The following is a 24,116-nucleotide window of genomic DNA, read 5'->3' on the forward strand; positions in this document are numbered from 1 at the left end:
GGCAATTTGATCAGGCATTTAAGGCTGATGAACAAATTAAACTTATATGTTAAAATAAATTAAACAAAATAAATAACAATTTTTTAGAACTTTGATTAAAAAATAATTACTTTTCAATCTCTGACTTATATCAAAATGTTACCAAAATTTTAAAATTAATGTGCCAACATACACAATTATATAAACAAATTTTATTAAAACTATATTTTGATATAACTTTGGACTCAAATGGCATTAGTTTGAGTTGATAAGATCTAAATGATATCATATTATCATTTTATTACAAAAGAGGTGTAAGTCTTGGATAATTTTGTGGTAAGCATTATCAATTATTTTAAGTTATAAAAAAAATATTAATTATGAATATTAATTTTAAATATAATACATAAAAATGGGACATATTGGACTATAGCGATTGAGAGATCATTTTTACCTTCTATCTATTCGCACATCTTTTCTATTTTCCATAGATAACACTATTATATGTTCATCATTATTAAAAATATAATTTATTAAATAAGTACAGAAGTGTAATTCTGGAAAGGAGAATGAGAGGTATTGCTTACACAATTACTAAAAAAAAATGTGGGACCATAATATAAATTATAATCCAGAGACTCGAACTAATCATTGGTTTTTTACTTAAATAAAAATTTATCCTAAAATGAAACTATAAAAATAAAGTTATCATATTCACTATTGTATTGTATATATTTTTGTTTTAGAATTTAATCTTAACCTTAAAAAAAAAAAAATTAATAACAGAACTAGGGTAGAACCTCTTTCCGTGTTCGAAAATAGCCACGTCAGGTCAGGTAGGTATCCAATTTACGAAAAGACCCTTTGTTCTCGTCGTTGGAACTTATAAAAACGGGCCTGACACTTGAACATCGGCGATGTCCGATGCCTGAAAGCGGATCCGAGATGGGAAAGAAGGGCGTGCCGGACTGGCTCAACAGTTCCCTTTGGTCTTCCTCCACTTCCACGCTCTCCTCCTCCGTCAAGCCGGAGCCCCAAATTCCCAAACCCACGCCGCCGCCGCCTCCTCCTCCTCCACCTCAAGCTCCATCTCCTCCTCCACCTCCGCCGCCTCCCGCACCTCCTGTGATCGATTTTCCTCCAAAGGATGACCATGGATCCCCTTGCTTCTCTCCTGAGGAGATCTCCCGCCAGTCCCAGCTTCTCTCTGAGGTCCATCTGTTGATTTTAGTGTTTTTTGGATTTTTTTAGGTCGAGATCTCTTTGAGCATTTTTTGGGGGTTTGTTTTTTAAGTTTTATGATTTTCGGTGGTGACTATTCTCATCAGCTATCTAAGAGGGTGATAAATATTGTGGAATTGCGGAGATTGGCGTCGCAGGGCATCCATGATGGGGCTGGGATTCGGCCGACCATTTGGAAGGTTTTATTCTGTTGATAATTTCTCTCTTGGTGGGATTTGGTGCTGGTAACGGGGTCTTGATTTCTTTGATTTTTATTTATTTATCCTGGATTTAAACAGCTTCTGCTGGGCTATTTGCCAAATGATCGTAGCTTGTGGATGCATGAATTGGAGAAGAAAAGGTCTCAGTATAAAGCTTTTAAAGATGAATTCTTGGTGAACCCAGTAAGTTCTTCTTCATGGTTGGGTACTTGTATAGTTCCTATATGTTGTTGTATTGTGCCTGAAGTTTTTGGTTGCTAGTCAGTCAGAAGTCACACGAAGGATGGCGGAGTCTGTTGGTGCGAAAAGCGAGGAGTTGGGAGCTGAAGGTAGTGGGATGCTCGCGAGATCAGAGATAACTCACGGAGAGCACCCTTTGAGTCTTGGAAAGACTAGTGTTTGGAACCAATTCTTCCAGGTATAGATTTTAAGAATCAATTTTTATTCTCTCTGTTTGGAGCATTCTATTTTTTTTCCTGCAGGACTTTTGTAACTATTCCTTGATAAGCTAGGGCATTCCATAATTTTCTTCTCTATCCGTTAAACAGAAGTAATTTCCTTTCAGATTGCAATAAAAAATTGAAACAGTCTAATTGTGTAATCTTAAAGCCAGAGTTGGAAACTGGCCCGCCAATAGCTCTCAACCAAAATACATTGAAAATGGGTCATGTTTGTGTTGGCTGAAAATTTGGCAATTCCAATTCCTTTTCATTCATCATTTCCTGTTGGATGGTTGTGTAGATCTTGGTTGCATTGCTAGTGCTTTCATATCAGGCACCAAACTAATGAATACCTTACTGCATGCTACCTACTTTAATGGCACTACTTTGTAGACCATGCACTTTATCATGCCGAATGCTTTCCTTCTTTCCTCCACAGAGATTGCTAACTTTGATGAACATCCCTTTGTCATTTTTATCATCCCTATGTTCATCTGTGCAATATGACTGTCAATATATATTTGTGGTGTCTTTTTAGTTATTGCACTTCTCCTTTGTTACACTTATCCTAGTTATCCTTTCTGTCTATTGGCAGTAGTCTTGTATGGCCTATCCATTATTTGCCTTGCACCATATCCTTGACCACAAACATTAATTCCTTGAAATTCTTGCCGACCTGGTTCTATCCTCATGTTATCTTTTCTATTACAGTGTCCTTTACTATTGCTTTTTATGATGATTGAAAGGCATGCATATAAGCCTTGAACCTTGTGTATGCATTATTTTTATACTTTACCTATTAATTATTCCTTTTTGCAACCATGTATTTTTTTCTTAATCTCTTATTATCTACTGATCCATGCTTGGAAACCTCACCTGTTGAGTTGTTGGTGCCTGTATTATTACTCAAGCCCCATTTTCTAGGAATGTGAATATCTATTACATGTTGGTTGAAACCAATTGAAAACAAAACCTAAAACCTATTATACCTAAATCCCTGAAATATTTAAATGATTTGAAATTAATCATTGAAAACAAGTCACCTGCATTGAAATAATTCTGATGATATGCTTTTCATCATATTTTTAACATTATAATTATCAAATATGTGCCACAAAATTTTCCCGTACAAGAAAATTGATTAAATTGCTCTGCCACAAGACCTTTATTTTTTGTGAGTCATCCTGTAATTTGCATATTCACATTCCCGAGAACACACACACACACACACACACATATATATATATATATTTATCTTTTACAGCAAACACTTAAGAGAACCTATCTCGCTTAAGTTCGTTTAGTATTACAGCTTTTTCATACCATATTAATATACCCAAGTTACATATCATTCTAAATTTGTAATGCACAAAAAACTAAAAGCATGCGGTAGACATTTCCTTGTTACTCAGTTACTCATTTTCTGTTTTCTTAGTACTTAGAAATGTTATATATGAACAAAAAAGTCAGTAATTTTAATTAGAATGAAAGGATTTTCCATGTTAGATATTCCTTAAGAGAAAATATTTCGATTAAGATAATACAAGAATTTCTTCATTTTAGTTTATTTATATTTGCGTATGATTGTTTAATCACTTTATTAAAGCAAAAGAAATCCTCCTCACCATCTTTGTCATGCTTGCTATCTTGTGAGTTGTGATCACAGATTCTACACTTCGTCAGTGATACAAAATACTTAACCAGCTATTGTCTGCAAATATTGAGTTGTTTACTTCTCTTTGGTCCTTAGAAGAATCTGCCCAGCGGTATTCTTAATATTTAGCATATAAACCGAATATGAGTTTGAATGAGAGGACTAGCTTACTATTAGATAACTATATAATTACTGGTATTTTCTACTTTGGGACTTGAGTAATTTAAGCTTTCATTTATCTTTGTGGTGTTGTCACTGATAATTAAGAATTACCATTTGGTTTTATGTAAACCTGATAATATAAATTTTACTGATGTGTGTTTGTGTCTGTGTGGAAATGTGTTTGTATGTGTGTCAAAATAGTCTGTCTAAAGAGGTGACTTACATTCTATACCTTCTCAAGAGATAAAGAAGATGTTGCATATTGTATAAATATGTTGAATTATGCCATTTGCAGGATACTGAGATCATAGAGCAGATAGACCGTGATGTAAAGCGTACACACCCAGATATGCACTTTTTCTCTGGTGATTCTTCATTTGCAAAGTCTAACCAGGTAATTTTTTGTTCCTGGTAAACTAGAAAGCTATAATCCAAACGTTAAATTTATTTTCAACAATATTTCAAGCTTTTGATTGATCAATTATACTGCATACAATTTTTTAATTTCCATACCACAATCCATCTGTAATGCATTAGTTTAATCCTTTAATTAATTCTTTCTTTTATGGTTTCAATTGGTTTATCTATAAAGATGTAAATAATCCAATTTGACAAAGTTTGGGGATATATGATTATTTAAATGCATGTGATGACAACATAATAAAAGCAGTAAATTTAGTGAGTTCTCATTCTTGACTGTTTGTGCATGATGATTTAAAAATTTATGAGATTGTTTATTCACATATTTATATTGATTGAAATTAAAATTGTAAAAGATAATAATGATCAAAGGGTTGGCCTATTGTGGTATGGACGTAGGAAAGTATTGCGAGGAAATATTATGTTTATCATAAGATATATTCAAAGAAAAAATGGGACAGTTGAAATTTTAGATTGACTTTTTTCCCCAGTTTCTTACCATTTTTGCGATTCTTTAAATCCAATTACAGTCTCTTTCTTGAACATTTTCAGGAATCATTGAAGAATATACTGATCGTCTTCGCAAAGTTAAATCCAGGCATTAGATATGTCCAAGGGATGAATGAAGTGTTGGCACCTTTGTTCTATGTCTTTCGGAATGATCCCGATGAGAATAATGCTGTATGTATTGTTCAAAATCTTCTTTATCTTATGCATTTAATATATCTTTTATTTCCTGAATTTACCTCTATTATGGAACAAAGCCCAAGTTAATAGCTCCTTGATTTTTCAGTTGACTTGCTGTACGCATGTAATATATAAGTTTAGCAATAAACAGATATATCTCACAAATAATTGTAATTTATATTTGTTTAAATACTTTGTCCTGCAAGTTTTTCTTGAGATTTCCACACTAGTAGTCTTGCTAAGTCAAATATCTGCACAAAAGTATTACTTTCTACTCTCCTGTATATGCTATTTTCAAGTTATGCACATTTGTTTTCTCATTCAATTTTTTGGTGCCCTTGCTCACTTTTTCACAGGCTGCTGCGGAAGCAGATTCATTTTTTTGTTTCGTCGAGTTGTTGAGTGGATTCAGGGACAATTTCTGCCAGAAACTGGATAACAGTGTTGTTGGCATTCGTTCTACCATTACAAAGTTATCGCAACTTCTAAAGAAGCATGATGGAGAACTTTGGCGCCATCTAGAGATCACTACAAAAGTAAGAGATTTGGGAACTAGTTACCTTATTTTACATTTATAAGACAATCAGATTTATTCTTCTTGGGGAGAAAATTTGGGAACTCATAGTTTTCTCTCTAGGTGCTAATTTTTTTTTTTAATCACCTAAATCTCTTAGACTTAAAAATAGCCATTCATCACGTTGCGGTGGAAAGAGCAAAAGAGAGGGTGCAGTGATGAAGGTGACAAAAAAAATCAGATGCTAAAGAATGTAAATGATGTGATGATGTTTGGCAAAAAAGATGAATTGGAGATAACTTTTTGTAACTGACCTTTAGATGTTCATTCGGGAGGAAAATATTCTATAGTCAACAGATACGCACAATTGCGCTTCTTCATCTCTTGGATGAGGATATGTAGGGCTGGTAATATGAAAGGATGGGGGATGCAAAATTGTGTTTCATCTGAATAATATGGAGAAGTGGATTTATATTCTATTGTGTTTAGTTTGATGGATATAGATGGATGAGGAATATGAGCCAAGTTTTGAAAATATATTGGGATGTAGGCATATCCCATCATTTTCTCAATCCGCAACCACTCACATCGCTTTACCCAAACACACACTCAAGTGCATGGAATAGTTCTCATATTTTGATTCTATATTTCTTGTTAATTTTTATATTTTGCCTTTAAATCAACATTGCAGGTCAATCCCCAGTTCTATGCATTTAGATGGATTACTTTGTTATTGACTCAAGAATTCAACTTCGCTGACAGCCTCCAAATCTGGGACACACTTTTAAGTGATCCTGAAGGCCCCCAGGTGAGAAATTAGTGTCTGCTGCATTAATATTTTGTTCTTGCCGTGCTCGTAAACTTGGTTTGCTTTACAAATCCCAGATCACATGGTCGATAAATAGTAAACATACATCACTTGGATTATTGCCATTGTTGCAGGAAACGCTACTTAGGATATGCTGTGCAATGCTCATCCTTGTTCGCAGACGTCTTTTGGCGGGTGATTTCACATCCAATCTCAAGTTATTGCAGAAGTATCCCTCAACAAACATTAGCCACCTCCTTTATGTTGCAAACAAGCTACGTGGGTCCTCTTCCGGCTGAATTTTCATGCCCCATTTATGTTTCCTTAGCCTTCAAGTATGAGTTGTAAAAAATTTTCTACTTGTAAATGCCCATTGAAGCAAAGTTTCAGTTTGTGTGTTTCTTTCTCTTGTAGTCCTACATATTTTATCTGAGTAATTTTGCTTGTTTGTTATGATTGCAAATCTTAAGTTTATGTGAACCGGATTTATAATGAATGGTGATTGGCTGTTGAACAAGAACTTCATACTTGGCGTGGGATACCCGTCCTATCATGCGGATAAAATCTGAATCATTTTGCATCAAATAGGTTTTTCTTAAATTAGCAGGCTATTATTTTGGTATTTTAAAAAAGTAATAATAAAATAAGCGTTAATCAACGCTTCAGTCGCAGCAAACTGATGTGTGTTGACTGACTGGCGTGAGAGACGAGGTTGGTGTGATTGCAGGTTTTAAAATTTTTTCAGGCCTTGGTTCAAATTTATAATTTAATATTTCATTATGATGGACACTTTGGGAAGCATTGAACATCTGCAGTACTATAATTGATGCATTATGTCAGCAAATAGAAGCAGGCATAAACATTGAATAGGTTGAGGTTGCTTGGGATACTACAACACTAGTGAATAGGTATTAGGTTGTAGCTGGCGAGGATCAGAACTACAGTGAATGGGTCTTTCTTTGTTTGTTGATATGCAATAAAATATGGGGAAATACAGCTGTGTAAACACTCATAATTTATAAACATCATCCGTGGATAAATTTAGTACAAATTATTTTGCAGCATTTTATAATTTATATGCAAATAAATAATTTAAAACTCATCAACTCATTATAAACAAAAGGTTGAAAAGCTTAATTCGGAATTTAGGACACTTGGTTTTAAATAATTAATGGGTGATTCATGTTGAAACTATTATTAATAATTAAAACGAATGCAATAAAAAAAAATGAAGCAATATGTTCAATGGTTAGGTAACAAAAGGCAAATACCTTCATGAGGACGAACGAAAACATGAAAAGAATGAAATGAAATGAAATTTCCCACAAAAAGTAGCAAACAACCAAAATAATAATAATAAATAAAATATATTTCTAGTATTAAGAATCTTCCAAAACATGAGCCTACCATGTCCAGGTGTGAAGTTTCCAAGCATTTCTAAAACGTTGGCGTCCTCAAGTACTTTAGATTCTGAGAATGAGCTCACAACATACATTAGTTTCTCTTTTACTATTTTCAGAAAACTCACTCTATGGCTTTAATATATTATTTATTTTCCCCTCAAACATTAAAGAAAAAGGTTCATCACCACAAGCACCTACTCAACTTAGTATTGAGTATCTATAGTATAATAATAAAGTTTTTATTCCTTGTTAACACTATATTATAGTACTAAATATATACTGACAAAAAAATATCAAAGGAAACAAAAACAGAAGAAAACAAAACATACACCATTTACCATCAATCAGAATGGAATATTTTCTCCTAGATTCAGAAAGTTATTTCTGTATTAAAACGTTGCCACATTGTTCTTCATTTTCTCATGCTAAGGAACTATAAGGAAGTAGGATAGGAAACACACTGCTTCTCTCATTCCTCCCAAAACTTTACTACTCATTACATTACGTACGTTTATCCTCCTATGATGAAAACATGAATGAATTCCAAACCACCCTTTTTTTTCCCAATCTTCAAAAAAAGAGACACTAGCACTAAATAAGACCTCACCTCACATTATATAGTTGTTCTTTCCAGGCAAAACCCAAGACGGGCACGGATTCCCGGTCACTATCTATCTCCCGTTTTACTGAAAAGCTGCTAGATTCTGAAGTGGAAGCCCCCATGCAACTTCCAACTCATTTCATGCATCTCTATTTATACCAGCAAACCATCCACTCACTCAAACACTCAAACACTCAAACACTCAAATATAAAGAGAGAGAGAGAGAGACACACACACACAAAAAAAAAAATACACCGGAGACAAAGAGATAGCATGGCAAGCAGCACCAGTGCACCCAAATCATCAAAGTGGTTCTCCAACAAAGCGTTGAAGCTAAGTCTTCACAAACTCCGCCACCCCAAGAGTAGCAACAGCAGCAGCAGCTCCACAGCACCATGCACTCATCTTGAGCGCAGGAACAGCCGACGAGCCAACGAGTTCCGTGAAGCGTTCAGGCGCTTTGACGTGGACGGGGATGGAAAGATCTCTAGTGAAGAGCTTAAGTCGTTCCTTTGTTGGGCTGGTGACGAGGTGTCTTCTGAGGCTGCTGAGGCTGTGATGAGGGACTTTGACATGGACGGAGATGGGTTGATGGATTATGAAGACTTTGTTCGGTTGGTTGAGTCAGAGAGGGGGAGTGTTGCTGGGGATGAGGATCTTAGAAGGGCTTTTGAGATGTTTGTGGCCGAGAAAGGAGCTGGTTGTATCACGGCTGATGGGTTGCAGCGCATGCTGAGCCGTCTCGGTGATGTTCGGTCCTATGAAGAGTGTGCGGCCATGATACGTGCTTATGATTTGGATGGTAATGGTGTGCTTGACTTCAATGAGTTCCACCGGATGATGAATTAATTGAAACTTTGATCGGCTTCTTTCTTTCTTTGCTTCATTAGTTTTTGGAGTAGGAGCTAGTTGTAGTAGTAGTACGTAGTAGTAGAAGAAGAAGAAGAAGAAGAGAGTCATTGCTGGGTACTTTGGCATGCAGTTATTCTAGTGAGTTTTGGAGAAGTTTGCGAGTAGTTTGAGGTTTTGTAATGATCAATGTGGGGAAGTATGTGAGATGAATGATTTATTAATGAATGAGTTATGTGTGGAGCCATCCGTCCACTTTGTTTTTGTTGCCTTGCTTTCTTTTAATTTTTTAAGCAAATCTTTTTTATGTGTATATCTATATATACTTTATAGTCCGCTCAAGTCAATGGTCAAGGTTTGAATCAAGTTGGTTTGTCACTCCACATTACTCTCAAAAGATGAAAAAAAATAAAAATAAACATACAGTGTACAAATCCTTCCTCATTGAAAATACAGTGTATCAACTGAACTACTCCTATTTGTGATTTTATTTTATTTTTTACAAGTGCAACAGAGAGTATGGCCATAAATCAAGAATTGATCATTCAATCTGTTCTGTGTTGAGCGTTCAGGTTATAAATTTATACTCACAATTAACCATCCATTAATATCATGTGTCAAGTGGAATTTGAATTCACATTTTTTAAATTATCACACTAAAGTTTTTCACAACAAAGTCGATGTCAGATATATTATATTTGTTAGTTCCTCCGGTGTGATTTGTGGATATTAAATAACACTTGAGCACTTATAGAAGTCTCACACAAACCAATAAAGAAAGAGCACACAAACAAACACAAAGAGACACACAACGTTGATAACCCAGTTCGGCGTCCGCTCACCTATATCTGGGGCCAAGCCCGGAGATAAACAATCCACTAAAATAGGTAAAATTAGATAAGTACAAACACTTGTCACTCATACTCTCAACAATAAAGATCACTACCCTTTCTAGATTGTCTGGTGCTCACACACTCTCCTCAAAGAGTCACCCAAGAGTCACACATACAATCTACGAGCAAGGTAGCTTATATAGACGCCTCAACGTCTCAAATATAGCACATACCTCTTTTAGAATCTCCACGGCTACTAATTTAAAAACCTGTCAAAATTAGCTGTTGCAATTCCTGTTGTAACATGAATTGCAACATGGCCCTGACTGCTGACTTGACTGAGTTCTGATTATGTTGCGGACGACCTCAAGACCCATCAACCTCCCGGTCATGCTTAGTCCGAGTCGATGCGACCAAATCTCTCGATCCCGATTGCCCGAAAGCGGCCTACCTCCTCGGGTTCCTCATCACGCGAGTCCCCTCGCAAAGGCGCACGTCCCTGTGCGTCTTCATGAAACTTGCCAAACTTAGTCTTCAATCTTCCAAGTTTGGTCTTCGAAAGATTCTCCAAACTTGATCTTCGATTCACCCAAGTTTGGTCCTCAAATCTCTTGCAGTTAATGGACTTCAATCAATCTTCATCGAGGATTCTTCAAATCATATCTTCAATTAGTCTTCATTCACACCATGAATAGATCTTTCTTTAATTAAGCTCCACCATATTTAGTCTTCAATCATATCTCTCAAGTATGGTGCTTGATATGATCTTGTCTTCATGTTTCAAGAATAATTCCACCAAGACCTTCGAGATAATATCCTCCAGTATTGAGAGACTTACTAAAAAAATAAATCCCATCAAGATCTTCGAGATGTTTGCTTTGCAGCTCCAAGTCTCCTCGTCATGTCATAATGTTTGTCAGCGTCATCGATTATCTTTTGTCGACTTTAGCTTAGCATCACTCGAGTGCAGGTGTCAAATCATGCCAATAAATAGTGCGGTTGCACTAATAATATTATATTTGTTATTTTTAGCTGCTTTATATACTGGAAATTACAAAATAAATGCTTAGGCCAGCCTTCCAATGCACCTTTGGGATTATTATTTTATTTTATTTTATTTTAGTAAAGATAGTCACTAACTCTCAACTTCAAACTATTCTTATTGTTTTAGAGGTAAAACTCGTCGTACTGTTTTGGTACATTTATTTTAATTTTTTCATTTAAAATACATTTAAATTTTCATTCGTATCAAAGTTCCAAAAGACCAATACATTTAAAAGCCGGCCTCATCTTCATAAAATCTTTTTTTTTAAAAAAAACTACTTGAAACCTATAATTAATTTAATGACAAAATATTTATTTTTGATTTTTTAAAATAAAACTATAAAATTTATAAAAAAATATAGAATAACTAGTATTTCATTCTTCTTCCAAATTAAATAGTTTCCAGTTCCAAAATATGTGGTCCATTTATATTTTGTTTAAAAAAAAAAAATCTACACTTACATAATACTTTTCATAAAAAATCTCTACTTAATTCCACACATTATAATCTTTACTGTAACAAGACTTAAATTAATTAAGAATATAAGTTATCAGTTGAGATATACATCCATAAAATTGGAAAGTGATTGATAGATGCCTTGATTTTTTAGAAATTAAAATATTAAAATATCACCTTCTAGTATCTTATCCTCTCTCCTCACAAGTAAATTAACTAGGCGAGAGAGAGAAGAAGAAGAAGAAGAAGAAGAAGACTAACTAGAATTAGGAGATGGCTGTGCCAATGAGGCAGTTGGTTATCGTGTCGGACTTCAGGTTAGCTCAACAGCTGATTGATTCACGCCATGATAACAGAGCCAGAAATGTTCATCCCCATATCTCCCCTCCTTCCATTACTACTAGTGAGTATTAATTCTTGCTCCTCATCTGATCACATAGGATAGGAATATATATATATATATATATATCAGAGATTCTTAAATAATGTTATTCAATTAAATAATTGTAGTGAATGCACACTTGTGATTGAAACAACTGATAGTCTCCACTGGACATATAAACCAGTTCATTGTTCATATTCAATGCAGATGGTGTTGGTTTTTCTTATTCATGTCAAAGGAGGGAGCTTTTGTTTATGTTGGCAGTGCCTTTTATACAATCTCCACAAGAATGGGCACAAGCGTAAGTCTTGCTTCTTGATCCTTGTTGTTGTTGTTGTTGTTATTGTTGGGGTTGTTATGCATGCTTAAACATTTTATATGTCCTTTCATTGACATGGTAAGGTCAGAAGCAAGTGACTTATCAGTAATTCAAAGTGGGGTAAGGAAAGTTCTGTCAAAATCGAAGGCGGCCGCAATTCTTCGCCTTGCTTTCCATGATGCAGGAACATTCAATTTGTCTGATAATTCAGGTTTCATTTGTTTAGTGAATGTTGAATATATTAATGGAATAGAGATCTTTACATTCTTGTTTGTTTCTCAATTTTTTTTCCTTTTTAATAAGGCAAATACTAGTTTTTCTTTAATAAATTCTCCGCCTATAAATTGCTGCAGGGGGGATGAATGGTTCAATTGTATATGAACTTGATAGACCTGAGAATGCTGGTCTTAGTAAAGCCATAAAGGTTCCTTTGCCCCCTTTCTTTTGCAATTCCTCACTCAATAGAATTACCATTCACAAGTTTGTGTGCAAGATAGTATTCTTGCATGGACATCTTGTATTTTCATAAGCATATACTGGTGCGCGCGGTAATTAGATACAATCTTACAATTGTTTGATGTTGTTTAGGCTTGGGTTTTACTTCTTTCACGTAGTGTTTAAATATTACTGACCTCTTTGATGTTTGATGCTTGTTTCTTAGATTTTAGATAAAGCAAAGCGAGAAATTGATGATATCCAGCATGGTACATACATATATCATATATGTTTTTTGCTTTACTGAATCATTAGCTGCCTACCTTTCATGTGCTTTCTTTTGCAGTATCTTGGGCAGACTTGATTTCAGTTGCAGGTGCAGAAGCAGTCTCACTATGTGGTGGTCCTGCCATTCCTATTAAATTAGGCAGACTTGATACAAGGTGCAACTTCACATCATTAAATTAATTATGCTGAAGACTCATCATTCTATACCTTATTCGAAACTGCAAGTTAACTGACTTTCTTTAAAATGGTCTGTATTACTTTTTTTGTAGATAATTTTGTGTATACATGTGGATGCATTTTGTGGGATGATAGTCTTTGAAGATTGTTCTCGGTGCTGACAGGCTTCTCACTTGTCTTTCAGAGAACCAGATCCTCAGGGAAGACTACCTGAAGAAACACTTGATGCGTCTGATCTAAAGAGATGCTTCTTGAGGAAAGGCTTCTCGTAAGTATTTATTCTCATGGCAACTTTACTAACTTTTCTTTTATCAAGAATTATGCCATTACAAGTGGTAGCAAAAGGGAATTTGGATAAAATGGAATGTGGCATGCTAACATCAGATATTTGTGAGAAATACTAGCATTGTGTTGGCTCACTTCCACCAAGACCAGCCTGAACCCCATACACTATTTTGTTTTTATTTTCATGTACTATCCTTATTTGTTGTGGTGTTATTTTTAGGATAAGATTTCAAAATATATTCCAAAACCAAGCTCTAATGCCATATTAGATGCAAAGCAACCTTGTACCAAGCAAGCCTGATTCGACCCCAAAACTAAAAACTAATAGGTTGAGAGACACAGGTTTATATGATCATATCCATATTTTCTGAACTTGACCAACATTGGACTATTAGTTACTATAATATATATTTCCTTTAAAAACATGAACATATCGGCTAAATTGATAGATAAATACGTATTTAGACTTGATATAAATTAATGCATCATGCCATCAAGTCAAAAAAATGTCTAGCAAACAATTGTGTATTATATCACCGATTACACATTTTCTGTTTATCTTCTATCTTGTTTCTATTACTAAATTTATTGAACTTTGTTTGTCATTCCAGAACTCAAGAACTTGTTGCTCTGTCTGGAGCACATACCCTAGGGAGCAAAGGTTTTGGAAACCCCAACATTTTTGACAATTCCTACTTTAAGATACTCATTGAAAAACCATGGGCATCTTCAGGTGAATGGTCCATGATTTATTCGGTTCATCATGCATTTGTCAATCTAATTATTGCTTAAATGATAACTAGATGAATCTAATTCAGTTGCATTTTCTAGGCTGAGGTAGTGAGGTGATAATGCAATGAGTATATATATCAAATTCAGCTTTTCTTGACTTATTCTCGCTCATGACCTACTTAGCTTCTCTTGTGCAAGTTTCAAAAGGAAAAAAGATTATTCTTCTAGTTGTTTCGCATAAGTTCTGAAGAATTCTAAAAAAATTAATTCAAGTTTCCTTTAAATTTTTTTTCCGTACCTTTTTCTTGATTTAGAATTTGTAGATCATGGTCTGAGAAATGAGGGCACTTCTGTTTAAATATTTGTTTAACATGGGCATAACTTCCCATTATTCATACAAGTTTTGTTTCAGCTTTGAAAGTGTAAGTTTGAGTTTTCTACAGCCAATTCTACTTATTTGTATCTCCAGCACAAGCATCACCAGATAACTTATGAATTGTTCTTTCTTGAACATTCGTGCATAATTATTACTGACATTTTGCATTTCAATATTTCTATAAAAAATCTTGCTTATTTCTCATGTGCTGCTTCAATCATACAGGAGTTGTGTATATTTATAAAATTATGGCCATAGTGGATAAACCACAAATTCATTAAAGATCTCTTGTACTTGTACAGATGGTATGTCGAGCATGATAGGCCTTCCTTCAGATCGAGCACTTGTAGAAGATGATGAATGTTCAAGGTTTCTCTGCAATTTCTTATTATTTACCAAATTTAGCATGGAAACGTTCATTCCAAGCAGATTTTCCCTGTCTGCAGGTGGATTTCAATTTATGCAGATGATGAAGCAAGGTTCTTCAATGACTTCAAAAATGCATATGCTAAACTTGTTAATTCAGGTGCTTCCTGGAGGAATATATGAATAAAATCAATACTTCAATGGAGGTTTGTAACTCATTTTGCATGTTTAAATGAACTAGCCAGTAACACTGCCAACACAGATCCTGGATATCTCACATTCAATTTTGTTGTTTATAGTTTCCGAATGCAGTTAAACTTATGATGCAGGCACCTGCTGCTCTTTGAGTTAGTAGAAGCCAGATTAAGCAGAAAAGTTACAGAATGCTGGGCGTGTTTGAGAAACAAAATACAGGTGAAAGAAGAATGACCAAGTTAGTATGTCTTTAACAAAATATTAAAGGATTTAATACTTTGGCGCATCCATTTAATTCAAATTACAAGCTTAAATAAGCTTGATCTTGCAAATTCTATGTAGTTCCAAGTTAATATACATTGTTTTAAGCTCGTATCTAGCACAAATTAAACTTGCTAGATAAATATAATGACAATGCGATATATTTGATCTGGATGATCACTCAATTGTTGTTTAGACTCCTGAAATCATATGAAAATCCGAATTTGCAAAACAGCTCAATGGCGTTTTGCACACAAGAGATATATGTGGTAGAATGAAGTATTGATCACCATAAAAAGAAATGAAAAAAAAAACAAGGAAACAAAAAATACAAGAAAGGCAAGTGTAATTTCATGGTTTAGGCTTCCAGTCAGAGACCTTTGAGCTGGCCAACCAAACCAGTTAAGCTAATCCATTTCTCCAATGCAGTAGCAGAGGACACAAACGCCACTTTGGAGGATTCAACATCCTGTTTAGCCACTGGAAACAAAGCAAAAGAAAATGAGTTGAGTTATCCCGTTTATAAGTTTGTTATAAATCACTTGACATCATATTCTCATTAGTCCTGCACCTGATGAAAACAGAGATGATAATGATGATAGGAAGGCATCCACCTGAGTTTTCTCTTCAGGACTAGAACTAAGCTGAGAATGGAATCCAAAAACCAAGCTTAACAGTTAAAACCATAAACCATAAAAACAAGCATTTTATTGAAGATATAAGCAATAAAAACAGGATGAAACTCACCTTGGTGAAAGCAGAACTGGCATTTTGTACCCAGTCAGCATTAGTGTTTGAGCCTAGAACTGAGTTAGCAGTTGAGAGATCACTTTTCTCAATAGCTTGTCCAACTTTGCTCAGCTTGTAAATAACATCTTGAAGATATCCTGCTACCAAATGGTAGAATGAGACAGGTACAGTAGTAACAAATAACAATGAGTGAATGAACTCATTGAATAATAATAATAAATAAATAAATAATGACCGGTTTCTAATTTAGAGGAGTTGATAACACCCTGGCGTTGGATTCTCTTTTGTCTATCCTTTTTGACTCGCTCCAGGAGCTCCTCGTCATCGTCGGCTTCGAGGATGGCTGCTTTGGCGAGAGGGAAGAAGAGGTTGGTGGCGGAGATTGAGAGGGTGAGGGCGGTGAAGCAATGCCGGCGGCTGAGGAGGATGAAGGGAGGAGGATCATTGGAAGTTTGTTTTCTGGTTGGGATTGTGGCGGGTTGAGGAGATGAGGTTATGATGAGCGGTGGAGCACGAGCAACTGCCATTTTTCTTTTTCTCTAAGGCCTCACTCACTATCTTTCTCCCTCAATGTCCCAAGGATAAGATGACCAATCGGCAATCGTTGGTTGGTTGGTTGGTTATTCGCTTTTGCTTTTTACTTTATTATTTGCCTTTATTTCTTTTTAGAGGAGAAAAAATCTAGGGAAAAAAGGACTTAATTTTTATTGAAAAATAGATAAACTAGAACAATTCAATGAAAAGTGAAAAATAAATAAATAAATAAAAAGAGAATAATACAACACAAGATTACTATTGATATAAAATAAAATAAAATAACCATAGCAAGAAACTACATCAAGAAATGCTTCGAATCTGTGGGTGTGCTTATATATATAATTTTTTTTTTTACCAAATGCTATGAGCACATGTACCAATAAGAACGTGCGCACAGGTAATAATAATTCACTCATGCGTCTTCACTAGACCGGCATAAAAATTGAATTATAAATCTACTGTTATAATTGAAGATTTTTTGGCACTACTATTTTTACTTAGTGCATTTTGAACTTGGACAAAGTGTATCTTGCAACCAAATTTTTTAGTTATAGTACCAATTAGAGATAACAGTGGATAGGATATGAGTAGGGTATGTCAAAACCCTTACTCATACTTAAAACTTCTACCCTATATTTGTACCATCCAGGAAAAAAAATCATACATTTATCCTTACTCGAAGGGTATGGGTATACCAGCAAAGTATTCGCTTACGCATTATTCAAAATTATCGAATTAACTAATAATAATAATAATAAATTCATAATCATTCGAATACAATGTTTAAACACATGTTTATAAATTCAGAATTACATAACATATCACAAAAAATAATAAAAATGATATTAGAATGTCATATGATTGACTATCCAAAGAAAGCAAGCAAATACCTATAAAAACATAAAAAATATATTAAGTGATATTATTATGCTCTATCAAATATAATATAAAAATAAAATAAAATTTAAATAATATATTAAGAGAAAATTTAAGATATTATTTTTAAATTAATTACTATAAAAATGGATTTTAGAAATATTATAAGTAAATATTTAATTTAATATATATATATATATATATATAGGGTATAAGTAAGGGTACGGGTTTTACCAGTACCTTTTTCAACGGATTAGAATACGGGTAAGGATATAAGTATATCTTTACCCTACCTACTCAAATAAAAAATAACAGTCAGTACCTGTATCTGTTCCAGGTCAAAGAAAGTAATACCTCTTTGATCATATATCGATATAAATATACCTATCAAATAATGTACAGATTGCCATCCCTTGTACCAATGCGATTGGCCAAAGCCCGTTTGGTATACAAGGGATTTTTATAATTTTATGGGGCACTTTTATATAAGTTTTATATATTTCTTAATGCAACTTATATATATATATAGGTTGTTATTGCATAAGAAAATATTACCACGTAAGCATTGAAAGGGAAAGATTGATGACAAAGGAAGATTGAGTAATGAGGACAGAAAGAGGAAGATTGATATGCTTTGCATGTTATAGTTTAACTAGTACGGAGGCCCAAAAGAAGACAATGTTCTCCTTCCTTCCTTCCTTCCTTCCTTGCTTCATATCTCTACCGCTGCTACTGTTGTTGCTGTTTCTCCCACTACTCCATCGTCGTTCCTTGCTTTCCTTCATGGATGGGGTTGGAGTTGTTCCGTTGTGGCTGCGTCCGGTTCGGGGCAAGAATCCAGCTCTCCTGTGCCGTGCCATTGCGTATTCCTATTGCCCCAACCCAGAAGCCACCCTTCTCCTTCTCAACACCTGTTCCTCCCCTTCATATCCCTTTCATCCTCCTTCCATTTCTTGGACCACGCTGCCGCAACATGGAGCCTGTTTGGACTTGTTCTTCCTTACGCTCTTTCCTCCCCTTCTGCTTCCTCTCCTTCATTCTTTATCTTGATTTCGGAGGTATATATATATATATATATATATGGCTTTCATTTCTTTTAGAAAACATCAATTTAACATCATTGAACTGCATATCAGTTCTTGCAATGCTAAGTGTTTCTGCTGTCTTTGCAGGGGGTGTGATGGTTCAAGCATTTGTTGGAACGTTTGGGGTTAATTATGGAAGGGTTGCTGATAACATTCCTACACCTGAAGGAGCTGTGACCCTTTTGAAAGCTGCAAAAATAAGGAATGTGAAGATCTATGATGCTGATCATACTGTTCTTCAGGCATTTAGTGGGTCTGGGATTGATGTTGTTGTCTGCATTCCAAATGAAAATCTTATAGATTTTAGTGTGAATGAAGAACGGCCCTTGGAATGGATTAAGGTAAATGTTCAGCCCTTTTTGCCTGACACACATATCCGAGGAATTGCCGTCGGTAATGAAATATTAGAAGGAGCTGATCAGAATATTGCCGAAGCACTCGTCGGGGCTTTCAAAAATGTGTATAGCTCTCTTGACCGGCTTCAATTGGCAGATAGCATTGAGGTCTTAACACCACATTCACAGGCAGTGTTTGCTAATTCTTATCCTCCATCATCCTGTGTTTTCAAAGAAACTGTTCTTCCATTCATGCTGCCACTCTTAGAATTCTCTTCAAAGATCGGCTCTCATTTCTACATAAACGTGTATCCGTTCTTGGCGTATAAAAATGATCCTGAGCATATTGACATCAAGTATGCTCTATTTCAGTCGAACCCGGGAGTTTATGATGCAAAGACTGATCTACACTATGACAATATGTTGGATGCTGAGATAGATGCTGTCTATGCTGCTTTGGAAAGTGTTGGCTATGACAAAATGGAAGTTCGGGTATCAGAGACAGGCTGGGCTTCTGAGGGGGATGAAGGTGAAGCAGGTGCTAATCCTCATAATGCTCGCACTTACAACTTTAATCTGTATAAGCGCCTTCTCAAGAAGAAGGGGACTCCCCTCAGACCGAAAATTCCTGTGAGAGTCTTCTTATTTGCATTGTTCAATGAGAATTTGAAGCCTGGTCCAAGTTCTGAGAGACACTATGGATTGTTCAAGGCTGATGGGAGTGTTGCATATAATATGGGATTTACTGGTCTGAGATCTTCAGACGGATCATCATCTCTCCTGTCCCTTAAGGTACTACAGCTAGCTTCATTTCCAATACTGAGTTTTATCTATTTTGAAATTCATGATCTTTTGTGCTAAATTCTTTGCCATTGAAAGACAGACCTTCAGATAAACTTACAAAATGTTTTCCTGAACTTTAAACATGTAGCTACTGCAATGTAGAACCTTTTTTTAAAATAAATAAATAAATAAATAAACTACTATATCAAATTTTTAAATCTCTGTCAAAAATTAAGATTTTGCCATTTTGTCCAGCACATGCCCTGTGGTAGTTTTAACAAGAAAAGTGTAATCTTAATGGAAATGCTTCAAGCATTCCTGATTTTTAAACAGATGCATTTCAGAGGCCATATTTATGTGCAAAACTAAACTTCTAGGATGCATTTTATTTCAATCACGTTGATTTAGAAAACCTTATAGACAGATACACTAATATTAGTAATTCAAATACTAGCATACATTTTAATGTACTCCATAGGTCTTATCTGATTCTTGTTTATTATCTATTAGTATACATGCAAACAGTTAAGACCAATAAAGTTAATGGAAATGATCACTGCAATAAGAAACATAAGAAGAATATGGATTGCAATATCTAGTAAGTTTATGAATGTGCTTTTTATACAAAAAGATCACCTGTGGTGGTGACCCGAACTTCCCAACTATATCTGTCACACTTTTCCACTATTGCGGTAGTTGATGCCGGGCAGTTATGAAGAAAGGGGAGCTAACCAAGCTTGCATTGTTTCTTAACTAATCAAAAGTGATCCATAAGTTAAACATCTGGCCTTCCTTTTACCTGTAAAGCTAGCTCAAAATATGATTGCTTAAATGAACATGGTACCTCTTGAATTTTGACAAGACTGACACAAGCAACATACATTATCATATCATGCTTTTTCTCTTGAATGTTTGTTTCATCACCACAGGGGGTGACCGCAGTTCACTAAACTAGGACACATTTGTCTGTTAGATGTACATTAAATCATGCAATAATTTAAGCTTCAATCTATTTGTTGCTGTTCTACATCTTCAAGCTGCTTTGGTACCTTCTGGCAGTTTTTTTGAAACTTGATTGCTCTATAATTCTGTTTACATATTTTTGGTGATCATGGGTGCAGGGTATTGGATCTCAAGGTTGGCTGGTACCGTACTCCTTTGTTCTTTCAGTTTGTGCGGCTACTCTTTTAATGGTCTTGACAACTTAATAAAATCTAAAATGTAATCCTCTATTCACTAATGCCATGCCAATGTGATCTTGTTTCAGATCTTGCCATTGCTAATTTGTTTATTCTTTGTATTATTCTCCTGAAAATTATCAAATATGTTGATCATTCTAATGTGACTGGAATCATCAGAACTGTTGTTATTTTCATCTTGGTTCCACTTCTGGGTTGCTTTTAAATATCTGATGTTGTATATTTGTTGCAATGTTAAAAGTGGAGGTCCTTGCCACAACAGTTGCATCACAGGTCAATGTGTGTTTATATTTTAAGATGAATGATTTAAATAATTTTTTTTTTTACTACTATGTGGTATTTATCCAATGGTTTAATAAAATACATTTATCTTATCATCCGGTTCTACTAAAATTCTAAATAATATAGTTGATTTGTATTTCTTTGATTTTCTAAACAGAGGATGCATTACATGTGGTAACTAATATATGTGGCACCCTAATGATGTGGTTTTCTTTTTATGTTTGGTGATGCAATGCATAAATCATAGTGACAAGTCCCGGGGTTCATGGACGAACTTAGACAACAACCAATGGAAGAGAAAATGAGGGCTTCCAAGAGGACAATTGAACAAAATATAATCATGGTGAAGCGACTAGTTGGAGAAGTGTAGCCAAGAAATTTTAATGATTCAACAAAACCGTATTCAAATGCATAAATTCAAAAAGATCGGAAACTCAGGACTTGTGTTCTGACATGTTCTCCAATAGTCCAATATTAAATCTTTTTAACAATGACCATTTATTTAATTACTTTTTTTTTTTTAAAATGACACTAAAATTAATATATCTATGCATCAGTCGCCACGTGAGCTCGGTCTCCCGTTCCACGTGATAAGGGGGACAGAGATGGTAGATGGGGTCCACTCTATTTACCTATAATAATAAAACACAACAGGCCGTGTCGTGGGGTTTGGTGCGTTGTGTGCCACAAAAGTCCACAGTCAGCGCCGGAAATAAATCCCAAGAGTCCCAAATATTTCGCTAGCTAGTTCCACATAGTATAACATATTCAAAAGAAAGCAGACATGAATGAGGAAAAATAAAACACGCTTAATAGTTTTCTAGAATCAATGCGCATTGAACGGGTGTAATTAGTAAAATGGAAAACGCTGCAATGAAATTGGTAGCAGGCGTCAAAAGCAGAGAAAATTCCAACACAGGCACCGACCCACCGAGTTGGGAAAGCGGACCTTTTGTTTCACACGGGTAGAGAAGTCAGACACACCCTCTGCCAGTCGCGTCGGTCCATGTTAGGTTGGGTTCTGGTCAGCCAACCACCAACGAACCCATACTTTTAATGGCCCACCACTCTCTCCTGCTCCCATATAAACACCAACCCATCTCCCAACAATCAATAAACTCAAACTAGTACTTGAATACTGATCATAGAGAAAAAAGAACAGGGGAGACCTGAAGAACACAAGAAGATGGCTAGCAGAGGAGTGTTTTCATGGTCTGTTGTGGCCATGCTCCTGGTTGCCATGGTGGCCGGAGCAGCAGCGGCAACGAAGCATGACGTGGGCGGCACGACCGGTTGGTCCATCCCCCCCAACGCCAACGCCTCTTTCTACTCCGACTGGGCTGCTTCCCAGACCTTTGTTGTTGGCGACTCACTTGGTGATTATTAACCAACCAATAACCATCTTTTTTGTCCTTCACTCTTATTATGGTTTATGGTTTGTTCTAACTCTTTTTACCCTTCTAGTTTTCAAGTTCCAAACGGGTGCACACAACGTGATAGAGGTAGGCAAGTCGGACTACGACGCCTGCACGTCTAAGAATAAGATAGGCTCAGCCATAACCACGGGGCCAGCGACTGTGCCCATTTCCTCGGCCGGTCAACACTTCTACATCTGTGGTGTGGCTGGGCACTGCAACGCGGGTCAGAAGCTTGCTATTACTGTCACTGGCTCTTCCACCACGGAACAAGCACCGGCCCAGGCACCGGGCGGGCCTGCGCCTGCTGGGTCGACACCTACAACAACAACACCCTCGCCTGAGTCTGCTTCTGGACCATCTGCCACCAAGGGAAGCAGCTCGGCCACTTCCTTAGCTTCTGGCTTTCCCATGGCAGTGGCCTTCTCACTTGTCTTTGGCTTCTTGATCTAAATGTTTTACCTACCGCTTTGTAGATCTGGCTTTTTTCATTTGTAGTAGTATTTCCTGAGTGACTTTTTTGTACCAGAGTGAGATTTATATTATTATGTTATTTTTATATTATTATAGACACAGTTGCTATTTATTTTCAGTCTTAACATCTTATTAGTCCAAAGAGTTGATTGATTACTGTCCTGTTTGCGTTCAGCCATCATCTTCTTCCACCGCTGAATGTCTGGCAACCTGTGCAAAAGAAAACAACTTTTAAAAAAAAAATTAAAAAGAAATCACATGTCATCCATGCTTGTCCTTCCGGAAATATGCCAATTTCCGGTTTTTGTGTTTGGCTACTTGAGTTTTCTAGTTGAATCTAAATCAGATGGCGTACAGAGATATACATCATTCTATCTCTGGCAACCTCAGAAGAAAGTTAAGGCAAGAAAATAAGCCATAATCTGCAAGACAACCAAGAAAGGAAATGTTTGAACCACAGTGAGTTGCCTTGAAACAATAGAAAAGCAATCCTACAGGGTAAGTCTCATTCATCTAAATTCTTTTAACAAGCCACCAAATGCTTTGCCTTTGCGTATGACTTTGTGAAACTGAACTGGGGTTGGCAATCCAGCATATTACAAGTGAACACATGACCACAAAGACAGAACTAATGCACCGAACATCAACCAATCTGAGGAGTATAATTTTCATCAGCAGTACCTAACAGCCAAAGGCGGTCAGGTCACCCGTGTAACATAAACAAGGGAGAAACAAACAAAAAGTATGGATCTTCATTGCGTCATTCTGCTCAGACCATTACAACAATCCAGACTGCTAGCTGGGATGCTCTAATAATTATACAAATAAGGTCCACATGTCACAACAAACCATTGCGTGAGCACATTATCTCTACACTTGCATCAGAAATAAATGGGTCCCCAGGCATCAGCAACACTCAAGGAATTTCTAGGAGGAATTAGAGATGAAAATGACCAACAACTAGTCCATTTTAATGAGCACAACACTGTAACTAGAGTGTTCTTCTAAAATTGGTTAAATAATGACAAAAACTGAGTTAATTACCAAAACTCGGTGATTCAAACAACCCAGAGAGTGGCCTAACAGCAATCCAATGGTCATAATAAATCAAAAATATATGTTATATCCGAAATAAATAAATAAAGTGGGAAAGATAACAGTAAAGAGGTTACTTCTATTGTTATTGGAGTGCATTCCAAAAAACCAAACAGAAAAGAAGGTACTATGGCGTCCAACCGTGGGTGAGAAGGCCTTCTTCAAGCGTCCAAAA

General features: G+C 35.8%; 6 protein-coding genes across 10 annotated transcripts; 5 read left to right on the top strand and 1 right to left on the bottom strand.

The window, feature by feature from the left end:
• Nucleotides 1-888: 888 nt before the first annotated feature.
• On the top strand, nucleotides 889-6,620 carry LOC120259325 (TBC1 domain family member 13). The gene is made up of 9 exons (XM_039266908.1): nucleotides 889-1,191; nucleotides 1,308-1,400; nucleotides 1,500-1,604; nucleotides 1,687-1,839; nucleotides 3,973-4,071; nucleotides 4,650-4,778; nucleotides 5,141-5,320; nucleotides 5,990-6,106; nucleotides 6,241-6,620. The coding sequence occupies exons 1-9, from the start codon at nucleotides 904-906 to the stop codon at nucleotides 6,403-6,405; spliced, it is 1,329 nt and encodes a 442-aa protein (XP_039122842.1). The 5' UTR covers nucleotides 889-903; the 3' UTR covers nucleotides 6,406-6,620.
• A 1,666-nt stretch (nucleotides 6,621-8,286) lies between these two features.
• On the top strand, nucleotides 8,287-9,209 carry LOC120259229 (probable calcium-binding protein CML41). Its single transcript, XM_039266800.1, has one exon. The coding sequence runs from the start codon at nucleotides 8,385-8,387 to the stop codon at nucleotides 8,958-8,960; it is 576 nt and encodes a 191-aa protein (XP_039122734.1). The 5' UTR covers nucleotides 8,287-8,384; the 3' UTR covers nucleotides 8,961-9,209.
• Nucleotides 9,210-11,502: 2,293 nt separating this feature from the next.
• LOC120259125 (putative L-ascorbate peroxidase 6) lies at nucleotides 11,503-15,439 on the top strand. Of its 5 annotated transcripts, none has more exons than XM_039266663.1 (11): nucleotides 11,503-11,697; nucleotides 11,884-11,977; nucleotides 12,079-12,206; nucleotides 12,349-12,419; nucleotides 12,657-12,699; nucleotides 12,777-12,873; nucleotides 13,080-13,163; nucleotides 13,792-13,913; nucleotides 14,591-14,657; nucleotides 14,735-14,860; nucleotides 14,954-15,439. In XM_039266663.1, the coding sequence occupies exons 1-10, from the start codon at nucleotides 11,568-11,570 to the stop codon at nucleotides 14,835-14,837; spliced, it is 939 nt and encodes a 312-aa protein (XP_039122597.1). In that variant the 5' UTR covers nucleotides 11,503-11,567; the 3' UTR covers nucleotides 14,838-14,860; nucleotides 14,954-15,439. The 5 variants fall into 5 exon arrangements, with proteins under 5 accessions (XP_039122597.1, XP_039122598.1, XP_039122595.1 ...); XM_039266664.1 differs by having other exon boundaries at nucleotides 14,984-15,439; XM_039266661.1 differs by having other exon boundaries at nucleotides 14,735-15,439.
• LOC120259126 (thylakoid lumenal 16.5 kDa protein, chloroplastic) lies at nucleotides 15,272-16,442 on the bottom strand. Its single transcript, XM_039266667.1, has 4 exons — nucleotides 16,096-16,442; nucleotides 15,858-15,997; nucleotides 15,682-15,754; nucleotides 15,272-15,590 (listed from the first exon to the last, which is right to left on the bottom strand). Exons 1-4 carry the CDS (start codon nucleotides 16,385-16,387, stop codon nucleotides 15,481-15,483), a joined length of 615 nt encoding a protein of 204 aa, XP_039122601.1. The 5' UTR covers nucleotides 16,388-16,442; the 3' UTR covers nucleotides 15,272-15,480.
• A 1,505-nt stretch (nucleotides 16,443-17,947) lies between these two features.
• LOC120258268 (glucan endo-1,3-beta-glucosidase 14-like) lies at nucleotides 17,948-20,963 on the top strand. The gene is made up of 3 exons (XM_039265623.1): nucleotides 17,948-18,331; nucleotides 18,446-19,485; nucleotides 20,598-20,963. The coding sequence occupies exons 1-3, from the start codon at nucleotides 18,061-18,063 to the stop codon at nucleotides 20,682-20,684; spliced, it is 1,398 nt and encodes a 465-aa protein (XP_039121557.1). The 5' UTR covers nucleotides 17,948-18,060; the 3' UTR covers nucleotides 20,685-20,963.
• Nucleotides 20,964-22,056: 1,093 nt separating this feature from the next.
• On the top strand, nucleotides 22,057-22,964 carry LOC120258104 (cucumber peeling cupredoxin-like). Its single transcript, XM_039265449.1, has 2 exons — nucleotides 22,057-22,333; nucleotides 22,422-22,964. The coding sequence occupies exons 1-2, from the start codon at nucleotides 22,144-22,146 to the stop codon at nucleotides 22,823-22,825; spliced, it is 594 nt and encodes a 197-aa protein (XP_039121383.1). The 5' UTR covers nucleotides 22,057-22,143; the 3' UTR covers nucleotides 22,826-22,964.
• The last annotated feature ends 1,152 nt before the right edge of the window (nucleotides 22,965-24,116 follow it).

This window comes from Dioscorea cayenensis, chromosome 4 (assembly GCF_009730915.1).
Source record: "Dioscorea cayenensis subsp. rotundata cultivar TDr96_F1 chromosome 4, TDr96_F1_v2_PseudoChromosome.rev07_lg8_w22 25.fasta, whole genome shotgun sequence".
In the NCBI taxonomy this organism is placed as follows: domain Eukaryota; kingdom Viridiplantae; phylum Streptophyta; class Magnoliopsida; order Dioscoreales; family Dioscoreaceae; genus Dioscorea; species Dioscorea cayenensis.

Coding starts and splice junctions, on each gene's coding strand:
- LOC120259325 (XM_039266908.1), top strand. CDS start 904: ATGCCTGAAAGCGGATCCGAGATGGGAAAGAAGGGCGTGCCGGACTGG. Junction 1,401..1,499: donor TTCGGCCGACCATTTGGAAG/GTTTTATTCTGT, acceptor GGATTTAAACAG/CTTCTGCTGGGCTATTTGCC. Junction 1,605..1,686: donor ATGAATTCTTGGTGAACCCA/GTAAGTTCTTCT, acceptor GTTGCTAGTCAG/TCAGAAGTCACACGAAGGAT.
- LOC120259125 (XM_039266661.1), top strand. CDS start 11,568: ATGGCTGTGCCAATGAGGCAGTTGGTTATCGTGTCGGACTTCAGGTTA. Junction 11,698..11,883: donor CCCTCCTTCCATTACTACTA/GTGAGTATTAAT, acceptor TATTCAATGCAG/ATGGTGTTGGTTTTTCTTAT. Junction 11,978..12,078: donor CCACAAGAATGGGCACAAGC/GTAAGTCTTGCT, acceptor TGACATGGTAAG/GTCAGAAGCAAGTGACTTAT.
- LOC120258104 (XM_039265449.1), top strand. CDS start 22,144: ATGGCTAGCAGAGGAGTGTTTTCATGGTCTGTTGTGGCCATGCTCCTG. Junction 22,334..22,421: donor TGTTGTTGGCGACTCACTTG/GTGATTATTAAC, acceptor TTACCCTTCTAG/TTTTCAAGTTCCAAACGGGT.
- LOC120258268 (XM_039265623.1), top strand. CDS start 18,061: ATGGGGTTGGAGTTGTTCCGTTGTGGCTGCGTCCGGTTCGGGGCAAGA. Junction 18,332..18,445: donor TCTTTATCTTGATTTCGGAG/GTATATATATAT, acceptor CTGTCTTTGCAG/GGGGTGTGATGGTTCAAGCA. Junction 19,486..20,597: donor CATCTCTCCTGTCCCTTAAG/GTACTACAGCTA, acceptor TCATGGGTGCAG/GGTATTGGATCTCAAGGTTG.
- LOC120259126 (XM_039266667.1), bottom strand. CDS start 16,387: ATGGCAGTTGCTCGTGCTCCACCGCTCATCATAACCTCATCTCCTCAA. Junction 15,755..15,857: donor CCAGTTCTGCTTTCACCAAG/GTGAGTTTCATC, acceptor TTCCATTCTCAG/CTTAGTTCTAGTCCTGAAGA. Junction 15,591..15,681: donor ATCATCTCTGTTTTCATCAG/GTGCAGGACTAA, acceptor CTTTGTTTCCAG/TGGCTAAACAGGATGTTGAA.
- LOC120259229 (XM_039266800.1), top strand. CDS start 8,385: ATGGCAAGCAGCACCAGTGCACCCAAATCATCAAAGTGGTTCTCCAAC.